The sequence below is a fragment of the Beta vulgaris genome, chromosome 1 (assembly GCF_026745355.1).
Source record: "Beta vulgaris subsp. vulgaris cultivar EL10 chromosome 1, EL10.2, whole genome shotgun sequence".
Classification (NCBI taxonomy): Eukaryota; Viridiplantae; Streptophyta; class Magnoliopsida; order Caryophyllales; family Amaranthaceae; genus Beta; species Beta vulgaris.
Genome location: NC_079202.1, coordinates 56,134,436 through 56,147,672, shown reverse-complemented (window position 1 = coordinate 56,147,672; position 13,237 = coordinate 56,134,436). Strand labels below are relative to the sequence as shown.

General features: G+C 33.4%; 1 protein-coding gene and 1 long non-coding RNA gene across 2 annotated transcripts; one reads left to right on the top strand and one right to left on the bottom strand.

Moving 5' to 3' along the window:
* Window positions 1–4,258: 4,258 nt before the first annotated feature.
* LOC104889643 (mannan endo-1,4-beta-mannosidase 4) lies at window positions 4,259–9,985 on the bottom strand. Its single transcript, XM_010674914.4, has 5 exons — window positions 9,658–9,985; window positions 9,362–9,556; window positions 6,680–6,802; window positions 5,043–5,239; window positions 4,259–4,964 (listed from the first exon to the last, which is right to left on the bottom strand). The coding sequence occupies exons 1-5, from the start codon at window positions 9,979–9,981 to the stop codon at window positions 4,571–4,573; spliced, it is 1,233 nt and encodes a 410-aa protein (XP_010673216.2). The 5' UTR covers window positions 9,982–9,985; the 3' UTR covers window positions 4,259–4,570.
* LOC125495060 (uncharacterized) lies at window positions 9,688–12,650 on the top strand. The gene is made up of 3 exons (XR_007271717.1): window positions 9,688–9,825; window positions 11,026–11,107; window positions 12,043–12,650. It is a non-coding gene; the product is annotated as an uncharacterized LOC125495060 (long non-coding RNA).
* Window positions 12,651–13,237: the final 587 nt, after the last annotated feature.

Here is a 13,237-nt window from a genome sequence, read left to right as displayed (position 1 = left end):
CAAATTGGGACTAATCAAACAAGAACATAATTGCTTTCTTGCATGCATATGAACTAAAAGACCGTCAAAGTAAAGATGTGAATAGTGCTCATGGTAAAAATATAGCAACTAAAAAATGATAGAGGGAGTAGTTCTTCGTCATTTAATCATTTATGTCTTTAAATTGGGGTTTCTTTGATTAAATCAGGCAAAAATTAAGTTAAATTTCCCAATTCTAATTAAGAATTTATGAAATAATGGGTGGTTTGATTTACATTATATTTCAATAATCTGACTTTTCCTTTCAACAATTTGTAAGCTTAATGGGTTGAAGTTCTTTTGTAATTGTTGAAAGGAGAAGTTGGATTATTATAAAATGAAGTAATTCTATTCATTCCTTATTTTATAAACACATAATTGTCGGTTCAAATATCTATTAACCAGTAATTTTATAAATCTTGATCCCCCAATTGCAGATTTGCAGTCCAAGTTAATGAGAAATTATTCTTCTCAAATTAGTTGTTGCAGTCTAGTTAGTTTATGACTTTATGTATGCAAGAAACTGAAAAGAAAATGAGTGAAATTAGGAGGGAAAAAGAAGTAGGAATTATCTAACATTTGGAACATTAAAAGTAGTTAAACTATACAAAATTTTGAAAGTTGGTTATCTCAATAATTTGATACAAGAAAGATAGTTATTACCAAAATTTCCCTAAATTGCTACTAGAAATTCTCTCTGTTCTTCTGCCACGAGATGGGCGAAGTGGACTTGTTTGAGTAATTCACGGCCATAAAATGCAAAATGAAAACTATGTGAAACTAGAGCACGTCAATTGCTAAAATATAAAGAATAAAAATTGTCATTGTCCATCCAAAAAAAAAAAAAAAAATCTGTATTCAGAGGTAAAATTAGGATTTCAAATTTCGTAGGGCACAAATTTCCAAAAAAGAAGTTTCTTAATTTCATATTATAACTATTGTGTTGGCCTGGGTGTTGTCTCGGGGTTTACCTTTCTTCTTCTTCACAATGAATATGTATTTTTTCCACTCTTGTAAAAATTGATTTTTAAATAAAATCTAATATTTAATTTACTTATGTTTGCATTGAATATACTCCGTCCGCTTTTATTTCTTTGCTACATTCTTGTTTACACAAGAGTTTAGGATATGTCCTTTTCATTCGTTTTGGTGTACTTTTTGGTGGAAGAAGATGAGAAACAAATATAATACTATTACTTTTAGGTGGGCCAAGTCTCCTAATAAGAAAATGTAGCAAATAAAAAAAAACCTTTTTAGAAAATGTAGCAAATAAATAAAAACAGAGGAAGTATAACATTATGTGGATTTATGAAGCATAGTATAAATTATGTGCAATGAATATTTTTAAATAAAATCGTAAAGAATTTGTCGTTTCTATATTAGTATAGATACTCCTTCCTTCACTATTTAATAAGTACAAAATTTCTATACGCTATGGAAGAAACTTGAATCCTGGAAGTTCCACTCACTCTAGTGATCTAATTTAATGCAAGCATCCGTTCAATTTTTTATTTTGTTTTGGCAGTCACTTATTGTTAGGGTACAACATTTATTGAGAGTTACGGGATGTAACAAAATGAAAACCAAAAACAAACAACTAATAAATGTCTGAGTTATGGCTTATGAAAAATGGGGTATTATGGCCAAAATGAAACCAGAAAGAAAAGAACGTAAATCAGTGTCCTTCAAAATCTATGCTATAAATTGTGGAACCGAATTCACAAAAATAACAATCTCCAACCAAAAAAATTCACAAAATGTCAAAATTGATGGGTGTTGAATCCCGATCACCACATGTGAGTGTTCCACATTGGAGAAAGAGAGAGATTAAACCACTTTATAAGCTTAGGAGTTACTCCTTCTATCATCAATTGGTTTCAGTGCGAAACCTCCTTTGGGCTTATAAAGTGGACCAAATCTCTAATAATAATAGTCATTGTACTTATGGTAACAATCAACGTGTGCCCATTGCAAGCGAACCCAATGTCACGGTAGCCGAATCAAACATAACCTATGCTCCATCTCCTTCTAGAGACCCAGCATTGGCAATTTGTGCGTCAAGAATAATGTTAGACTGTGGCGTCGAGATTATTAGAAACGACAAATTTTTACGGTTCATTTGGGGGCAAAAACTCATACGGATGGGTAAGAATGTAACGATTTGATTGTTGAATAAAAGATTAACTTACCCCTCATCGAAGGGGTCATGGTCATACTAAACATTATAGGGAGGTCATCCATAACAAATGACCCCTTATAAGGGGAATCATCTATGATAAATGACCCCCCCTATCTATGATAAATGACCACATCGTAGGAGAAGTCATGTAGGACAAATGACCCCCTAATTCGGAAAAGAAAAAAAGATCTCCTACTATACTTTGAATAGACAATAAATTTGAAATTACTCACCGAGCTGCTGTTATTGTTTTTAGGGTTATGCTATATGCAGCCCTTAAGGTTGCATATAAGACATAAATACACTACTTAAAATGGAATTAAGTTGTGAATTTATGGAAAAATCTTGCATCAACCGATGTAATAAATGATCAACTAATGCAGCTTATTTCCATTTCTAGCTTTTTATATACAGCCTTAGGGCTGCATATAGCTTTTCCCTTGTTTTTATTGTAATTCGGAAAAAAAATGAGCTATTTGTAATCTTATATATTACTGTTATACTATAATCGGTAGTTCGGTACATCAAATAAATAAGAAGTTATAAAAGCATCTCATGTTTCTTTTAACTATAAAGAGGTAAATTAACCACAATTAAATTCTATAAAATATTAGATGTTGTATTTAGCTTTTTTTTTTATGCTTTATTTAGCATACCCCTCATTTTTTTCTTAAGAAAGAAGGAAGTTCTTGTTTAAGCGTTCACCGAATGACCGAAAAATAATTCCGCAATATGATGTTCATGTATTACTGGATTGTTATGATATTTTCAATAATTTACATGCTCTATCTTTAAGGGAATATCACATTTCTTTTTGGAGTAGGGGATGGATTTACCAAAATACTCCCATTGACAATATTCTTGTTGTGTGTTCGTTCGTATTTGTCCTGAGTGTGATATTGTTGCTATAAGATGACTACACTCCGTTGTACGATTTGCTTCACTACAAAACATGAGAACAGAGTATTGCTTGAAATTCAACACAAGGATACTAATTTCATCAACTAGCATTTGGGTCTCCACGGAATAGATATTGTCCAACATTATAACAATAAGATTATCACCTTCAACTTACATATGCGTAAATCCTTGTTGGTGGGCTAGCTGTTAATAAACTAATTAAGATGTAACTTCCGCTACCATTGCAAACGTACAACCATATTCTAAGTCGACTAAGTACGACCCATGATGAAGGAGCCATGAGAATCTCTCGAATAGGTTATTTCTTTTGATAATTTATCTGCGTAGGAATTGCATATTTAATAGTATAAAACTATTTCTGGGACTCCAACAATATCTTAAACTTTTCGATTTTTTCACCAAATACCGCTGACAAAAAAATTTATTCACCAAATACCCCAACTTTTTTTAGAATTCACCATATACCCCCGACTTTTAAAAAAAATCATCGGATACCCTTACTATTAACGGACGTTAGTGCTCCGTTAGCCTGTATTTACAAATTTGCCATAAGTCAACCTAATTAGCTCTAAGTCAACCTAATTAGCCCTAAGTCAACCTAATTAAACCTAACTAAACCCTAAACTATCCCTAACCCAACCCCAACCCTACCCCCCAAACCCTAGACCCACCAGCCCCACCACCCAACCCCAGCCCCTCTCCCTCCCAGGCAACCCCTGGAGACCCGTTTCCCGGCAGCCCCTCTCCCCTTGCCTCCCTCGCGCCTCCATTCCCTCTCCTTCCCTCGCGCCTCCCCTCCCCCTCCCTCACTCTCGCCGGCGAAAAGAAGAGCTTCGAAAAGACCCGTTCCATTTTCGCCGGAATCTGGGTGAAAAATGCAAATCAGATTCCAAGAATTTCGAAAAGACCGTTCGAATAGAAGCTTTAAATTCCCTGCGTTCCATTTTCGCCGGCGAGAATGAGGGAGGGGAAGGGGAGGCGCGAGGGACGAGGAAGGGGAGGCGCGAGGGACGGGGAAGGGGAGGCGCGAGAGAAAGGGAGGGAGGGGAGAGGAGAGGGACTGTCGGGAAACGAGGTTTGCGGGGTTGTCGGGGAGGGGGTGGGACTGGGGTTGGGTGGTGGGGCTGGTGGGTCTAGGGTTTGTGGGGGTGGGGTTGGGTTAAACTTTTGGTTAAGTTGGTCCTTTGACATACATGATACTACACTCGTGCATTAATGATAGACCTAACGAAGGCTTTTACATCAAGTCAAGCATAATTATCATTTTGAAGAACACAACTATATAAGACAGTCTTGTAATTTAGATTTTTGCATGATTACGATTTCATGTAACCTAAACTAGGAGGTTCCCTCATGTCTATGTATATATACATGAAATTTTCACAGTAGCTTTCTTCAAAAAAAAAAAAAACCACCAATATATTCCCTAGCTAGACCTACTAATGACTTATATCAGCTCCTTGCTTCCTCAGTATTTCTCACCTGAGAGTACTTCTTTAGCCTGGAAAGTTTATGCGACTCTCCGAAAATTATTCCGGTAATGTTAGGTTCCTCCCCTAGCACTATCTCATATCCATCTCGGAAATTGTCCATTCCGTTGGCTAACAGCTGCCAGAACAACCCACCAGTTGCAGGCCCGCCTTCGCTGGCTGATGTATAGATGGAAGAGTAGGTGATATTATAGAGTTGATTTCTATCAGATGAGGTGTAGCCTGCAACTTTATATGATTTACCAAACTCTGCAAATACTACTGGCTTCTTAAGGATGTTTAGTGAGTCCAAAATATGTTGTTGCACCCACTGCGAAAGGAACAAGAGTTGTGCTTCACCAGTTGAACCAGATAGCCTGCAGAAAAAGCTTAGTAAAAAGCCTAGTTTTCGGGATTTTGATGGTTTATTAAGATTTCAAAGAGAAGAGACTTACCATTGATCTGGGTAACAGTGGACAGTAGCAAAATCTATGGAAGGAACTTGATTATTAGTAATAAAGTTAGTTCCTGCTTGGATGTTGTTTGGATTGTATTGCTTCCTATCATCTCCATAGAAGCCTTCTAATCCAATTTCGAGAAGGTGATTTGCATCTATTGATTTTAAGTAGGGAGCCATTTCAGTGATCCAATCCTGAAAATGGGGGAAAAGACCATGCATAAAACATTGCAACTCTTTTGCATTCCTTGACTTCAATGAGTTTAGATTCAAGTTTTGCATGTTCAAGCGATCTTTGGTGTTTAAATTGATTTAAACTGATTACAACTGATTCTCTAGTGTATTTTATGCAATTTTTACTGATTTAAACGGAATAAAGTTGAAGTTAACAACGCTTGATCCTACATAGTTCCTATAATTTGGTATATAGTCTAGACTCTAGAAGCAAGATAACTAGAAATGGAAAAAACTTTCCTAGAACATTGGCATTACAATTTTCTTACAAAATTACACACAACATTATCAACATTATCCCTATAACCGTACACCAAATAGGCACAAATTCTCTTTTACGGGATAACAGCTACAGCGAAATCAAATGGTTGTTAAATTGTCTTTTACTCCCTCCGTCCCAATTTATTTGCTACATTTTGCCATTTAGGGGTGTCTCAATTTATTTGCTACATTTGCAGATATTTCCATGTATAGTACATAGGTCCCACACTTTATTTACAAATTTGTCATCACTCCCTTCTTGATTTTGTAAATGTTTCCATATATAATACATAGGTCCCACAATTTACCTATTTGCTTTTTTGTTAATTCCATTTATGTCAATGGTCCCCACTCCCTCTTTGGTCTTTGTGAAAAAGTGCTTGTAGCAAATAAATTGGGACGAGGGAGTATGAAATTTGAGGGAGTTACATACAACATTGTACATAGTGCGATAATGGGTAAAAGAAAGTTGGGCAACTTCCATCAAAAGACCCATTCCACAATGTTGCAAAAAGGAATGGAGTTATTCCTTGACGTTACAACTTGATGGTGTAACAGCAAGTTCATGATGTCAGCCTTTCTTTGAATGGTTGGAAGATCATAGGTTCCATGCCTAACTCAAAGGCTGATAACATTATAAGAGGAAGTATGCATTAAATGTTGGGTCTATGCATGTGATTCTATGAAATTGACATGCTAGGCTTTGGTTATATATATAGTATTTCCTCCATTTTTTTACTTGTAAAACTTTTCTAAAAGGGAAATAATTAATTACTTGTAACACTTTCTATTTTTGTTTTTCCTTTCTCTCTATCTCTTCAATTACATGGGGGCCTCTCTTTTTTTCCTCTCTACCTCTCTCCTAAATTTTGCATTGGAGTTGATGAAAAAAAATATTGCAGGTAAAAAAAATACGGAGGAAGTATATAAATATATAAGATTGTGCTACACTCTTTAACTAGAATAGTGCAAATTACCTAAATGTGATTTGAAATAGAAAGACATTATTTATACAGAGTAGTACAAATGACCTTAAATCAGGTTGACATAATGACATTCATCTTCCTACATCAAGGATAAAAGAAAAGAAGATGAAAAAGAAAGTAGTACCGGAAAGTGAGAAAGGAAAGTTGAACAAACCTGAAGAATTTTTCCAGATAAATCTGAAGGGCATCTGGGCTCATTCATAAGCTCCCAAGCCATAATTGTAGGATCATCTTTGTATGCAACTCCAGTGAAGCTATTTACTCTTGTCAATACAGTCTGTGCAGTAAATTTCACGACAAAATTTACCCTTTGAGTATACAAACTATCTTGTGGTCTTAAGAATCTAGGCCATGTTCTTTTGGATTTATTTTCAGTTTGGTTCATTTCAGTACAATATTGTTATTATTGGTATTATTACTATCATTATTAATTATTATTATTGTTGTATTATTATTATACTAATTACTACTATTATTAAGTATTATCTATATTAATTATAATTGTTACATTGTTAACTATTATTGCTATTAATCATTATTATTATCAATTATTATGATTTATTATTTTTGTTAGTATTATTATAATATTATTTGATAATTATTATTATAATATTAATATTAATAGTAATAGTAATTAATATTATTATTATTAATTAATATCATTATTATTATTATTATTATTATTATTATTATTATTATTGTTATTTCATCAATTCAGTTCATTAGAGATTCTCTTAGTTCAAAAGAATTGGTACCTAATATACTACTACAAATGATGACCATAATCAGTGCAACTTACTGACTTAGTATGGAAAAGTTGCCAATGGCATTGTTTCTAACTATATATATCATATATGAAGTTATAAAACCGAAATTTCACATAATATACAAATATATTAAAAGACGTTCCTATTAAAAGAAAGGTGTCACGTGACACTCTTCAACTTATGTGCCACACGTGTATGATTTCAGTAAAACATTAAAAATATATATTAAGGGTCTGTTCTTTTCGACATAGAACAATTAAAACTGAACTGCACTGAATTGCAACTGAACTGAAAATAAGCTGGGGAGAACAGACCCTAACAATGTGTAGCTACTAAGAATCGAACTCATGACCTTTGAAATGAAATGTGAGAAAGGAACCACCAAACTACTACAATTTCAATGTTTAATGTTTCAAACTAAAACATAATAAAATGTTACAATAATTATATGTAACTATAAAGAATAGACAAGTTTTTTTTTTTTTTATCTCGAACACTTTTATTGAGGTAATAACATTCTCTTACTACCCCAATTCAATTGAAATTGTTTTTTATATCCCTGATTTCGTAGAAGCTCTTTTTAAAAAAACATTATCATGCCACAACGTCCATTTTCCAATTTTGCACTAGATTGAAGATTACGAAAAACTAATAAAATCAATAAATTTATGAATAATAATATATTTGATAATTGTAACTGACCCGGGACATTGTATGGGCTAAAATACAAGTTAATTAACCATATTTTGTATACGTTAGTATAAGCTAAATGATATTGTCTTGTTCATGATGTAAAACTACGATTCTCTTAGTTTAGAATTAGTTGTCACATTGTCCCAACTCTTGTAGTTAGGATTATCACATGATTTTTCAACAAATTAAAGAGTCTTTAGAGAATGATACTCCAGTCATTTACATCAATTTCACAACTTAGCTCTATTTTCTTGATCACCTTATTTTTACTTATTTCAAATAAGTCAAGTTTAGATAAATTAAATTTGAGGCTAATAAGTAAAGATAAGTTTACATTAGTTAAATTCAAGCTAAGGCCGATAAGATTACATAAGTTAAATTAAAGGTCGATAAGGGCTAAAAAAAGTTTAATATTTACAACCACATTCATTTATAATAATTTAAACAAGTTAGATAAGTAAAAATCTGGTGAAGATAATGCACCTTTAAGTGTAATGCCTAATTGTGATGTCTAAGTAGTTATTTGATTGTAGGAAGTAGACCTGGACAAGGGCCAAGTCGGGCCTGTTGCGGGCTCGGTTCGCGGGTTTGGGGCAATGATGGGTCGGGCCTAGCCAAAACCTATGAGTGGCGGGTTGGGATTGAAATTTTCAAATTTTGTCCCCAACCTGGGAATGCAGGACAGACTCATGCTTCCGTGGGCCTGCTTGTATTTTATGTAATTTTTTTGGAAGTTCGACAGTTTTAGACTTATTAATAAAGAGAGGGGTGTTCGGCTAGGCCTACGAGTCTTATAGGCGGGCTCTTGACAAGCCTGAAATAACATTTCTTGAACGTGGCCAGCCGACAACCCACGTAGTGGACAACGAGCTCGGGTCTGGATTCATCAGCCCGCATGTCGGCCCGACTCATAACTAATTCCACTAGGAAGTTGCAAACTTGCACTTCCCTTGAAATTGCAATTCCAAGAAAATAAATTTCCCAGGAAATGTAAAAACTACCTGGTTGATGGCGTAATAGCACTATTATATTGTGAAATTTTTGTACATGACTTACTTTTTTTAAATAAAATAGACTCGATAACCAACTCTATTAGGCTACTAGCCTACCTATATCAGTTCCAGTTCTAGAGAATCATCACTCATCACAAACGTTCCAACTTATTATTGGAATTTGAAATGAGAATCCAAATCATGGAACAAAATCCTTGAATTTGGGGTAATACCGTGCTGAATTACCACCTCTTCCTCGTAAACCTCTTATTCTTATACGTGACTTTAAATTTCAAAGGATGACTGGTAATGTGATCAATTGTACCATTAACCAAATTAAACAAAGTCATTCACGAAATTAGAGATCAATATCAAAATAATTACCTTAATATGATTCTTGTAGAATCCCTTAACAACAGAATTAGTGAAGAAGTCATCCTCTGATGATATAGACTCTCCTTTACTCTTAGCCCACTCCACATACTGTTTCTTCCCTCCAAAGTCTTCATAATTATTCACCAAGCTTAAAACCAACTTTATCCCATACTTCTTTGCTTCTGATACCACAAAATCTAAACCCTTCAAAATGGAAAAAACAAAAATCAACAATATAAAAAAACAAACATGAACTCCCACACAAAAAAAAGAGTATATTTTAGAACAAAAACAGAAATATATACTTGGAACATTTGTTCATTATAAAAGCCAGGAAAATATTGAAGAGGTCTATAACCACCATCACTGAAAGCCCAAGTTCTTGCAATGGTGAGGCCATGATTTGAAGCTTCTTGAAAAACACTTGAAACTTTGTGCCTCTCAGATGGGTCGGATCCTTCGTACATTAACCAGTATGCATTAAACCCATTTCCATAAAATGGGTTCCCATTTAACCACATTTTTACCCCTTTTGTTGTGATAAATTCATTCTCTCCTTTTACTACTTTTTCTTCAACTTTTAGTAGGAAAACCAGCAACAATAATAATAGTAATACCCAGTTCTTCATTTTATTTTTCTTGGTGGAAATCATGTGATTGGGGTTGGTGTATATTTATAGGGTTATGAAAAAAGTTTGTATTGTTTATTATCTTACAAATGAATAATGAACGTTATATGTTAATATTTTCATGTGGTGATTGTATATTACTAAGTGTATCGTTCTCCCTTAAAATCTTGACACTATTCATATTTAGAGTGAATCTTCTCAATTTTTTTTTAATTTATAAGAAAAAATATAGTCATGTGGGGTCTTGTTTGATTCGTCGCAATTATTACATTATTAATATTCAATCGTTATAATTTTTACTATTTATAATGAGAGATATTTAAGTTCAAAAATGTGAATTGAGAGATGTGCACAAGAAAGTGAGAAAGATAAAAAACAAAGGAGTATTATTCTAGTATATTATTTGTCGGGTTGTGTTTTTTTTCTCCAATTTGGTTGATTGAATACGGAAGTTTGATAATACTTCATTTGTTTTATATAGGTGTTTTCATCCGTTGTTATTATGTATAAATAAAGGGAAACTTCTAAAGTATTTTCAATATAGAAGAAAAATCGTAGTCGTGTGAGTCTTGCTATTTGATTCGTTTCAAGTTTTCAACGAATACATTACGAAAATCAAATTTTTATAATTTTTGTTAATATAATAATTAAAAAAACTAATGATAAAAAATGTGTCTTGACAAAAGTAAACGGAATCGCGGATAGATGTGAATATCTTTTTGAGACGGTGGAAGTATGTTATACATATAAACATATTGTATTCACTATGTTTCTAATAAGACAAATTGAATGAACTTATGGTATTTAGATAGGACTTGAATCAGACCTCATAGAAGCCAACACCTATTGAAATTTAGTTCAGATTCACCTTTTTCTGATTTGATCTGATTTTTCAATATAAAGTTATTCTACCTTTTTAATTGGATTCGATTATAAATTTGAATACTAATTAAGTAGTCTATTATCAAATAATCGAATTCAAACCCATTGTAATCTCTTTTGATAAATCTGATAAAGAATTTCTCGCTGATTTTTATTTACCAGGCACATCATACATGAGCTTCTTTGCTTTTTAGTGTGACAACCACAACAAATTGTGACTTATAACGTGTGAGTTATGATAAGGGTAAGCTTTTTCTTCTTTTAGATTTCTTCATTGTAACGTTCCTTCCTAAATCCTAATGGCTCATGCAGATCATACATTCATTATGGTATCTATCGCGATTTCTTGCCATAAATAATCACCTTCATATTTAGGTAATGACTAATGAATTAGTTATTAGGTTTGGGTTTTGGATTATGCATCGGGTATTTCATTTATTAGTATTACATCATTAAGGCCTTATTTGGAGTTTGGAAACGGATTCAATAATTCGAATTCATTATTCCTTGTTTGCTTTGGGTAGTGGGTTAACCATTACTCTTACTTGAGGGTAACCCAAACCCCCAAAATGTTACCATCCAAATTAGAGAAGTAACAAAATCTTGTCCATTTCCTTACAAGAGATTCCTTTCCATTGTACTTGAACCAAACACCCTATAAAAGTAACAATTATTGTTACCATTGCTCCCCTCTACTTATTCCGCTCCCTTTCCATTCCTCTATTTGAATTAAACGCCTCCTAAGATGATAACACTAAATATCACCTCGTATGTTGGTTAAAACTTTGGTATATAAAGTTGAAGTCAATGGATCAAACCATATACTATGCAATTTCTATTTTTTATTGTATGTGGATTACATGGTTTATAACTTAAAATCCCTTAGGGAGAGCGCCATATGACACTGTTTCTTGCTTCAGAACGCCTTTTAATGTATTAGTCCCTCCGTCATAATACAGTGCTTATTTTCTTTTTGTTCGGTCTCCAAGATATACCTTTGACATTCAATATCTTCAATTTCGTATTACTAAAAAATATAAAAGTTGATATTGTGAAAGTATATATTTAGGCGAACCCAGCAAGATCATACATGCATGATATTTTTTGTTGTATATGTTAATGAGGATATTTGGTCAAAGATTTTAAAGATATGTGAACTTTTGACTATAACATGGGCAGTTTGGGGAGCTAGGTGCAAGATATTAATGGAGAATGAGAGAGGCTCCTCGGTCGAAACGCTAGCCTATGCTCGGAAGATTTGCAAAGAAGCCCAAGAAGCGTGTCAAGCTCGACCGAATCAAGGTGTTGTTGTTGCTCCCCATCTTGGCGAGTGGTCGAAGCCCAAATCGAGTTATATAAAAGTTAATGTTGATGCCGGTTTAATTGGGGAATTGGGGTGTGGTTTAGGGATGAAAATGGTGAAGTGCTAGCTGCTGGAACTTTTCAATTTCATGTTGCTTGGGAGCCTCGTACGGCGAAGGCTATATTCCATGGCGTGAAGCTAGCAAAGGAGATGGTATAGTCACATTTAGGTGGAGAGTGATAATCTATTGGCTATTCAAGCTTTAAGAAGTGGTAGAGGGGGATCTAGTGAGTTTAATTTAATTTTATATGATGTTTTAGATTTAGCTCTTTCTTTTGACAATGTTGTTTGGTATTTTGTGAAACGATTTGGAAATAAGGGGATCATATGTTGACTCATCTACAACCTTGGAAGATTGGCAAACGTACTTGAGTTAGATTACGGTTGATGCTATTTCTCTTGCTTTAAATAATACTAGCAATTTACGCACGCGATGCGTGCCTCGATTTTTCAAAAAAGGACACCATTGCTTCCCCTTTCCTTATATAACAGAGACTAGTTGCATATGCACGCCATGCGTGCGTCGACAATCGTATATAGTTGTTATATACAAATTGACATGTTTTTTTTTTATTTAAAATTATTTTGATAGTGATGTAAATTATTGAGGTTCTTTTAAACTAAAGGTGAAAGATTTTTAACTGTTCAATATTGTTAGGATAAAATTTGGTCGATGAATTAATAATTTCCTTTTCAACGACTTTAGTAAAGTTCTTTAACAATTATAAATGTTAATAAACCATATTGTTTGAACTTTGTAAATATGAAATATTATGTTATCACGATATATGGCTAACTTTTGTTGGTTGAAGATTCTAATTGATTTCGTGAATTGATTGTGTCAATCTAGTTTGTCAAGTTATTAATCTTATTGCATATTTCATTTTTGGCCTACTCATATGGCAATTTCATTGATTCCCATTTTTCAATTTTTTATAAAAAGAAAAACATTGTTTTAAATTATTAGAGGGTATTTTAATCACTTCAAAAGAGGACATCACACCTTATCCC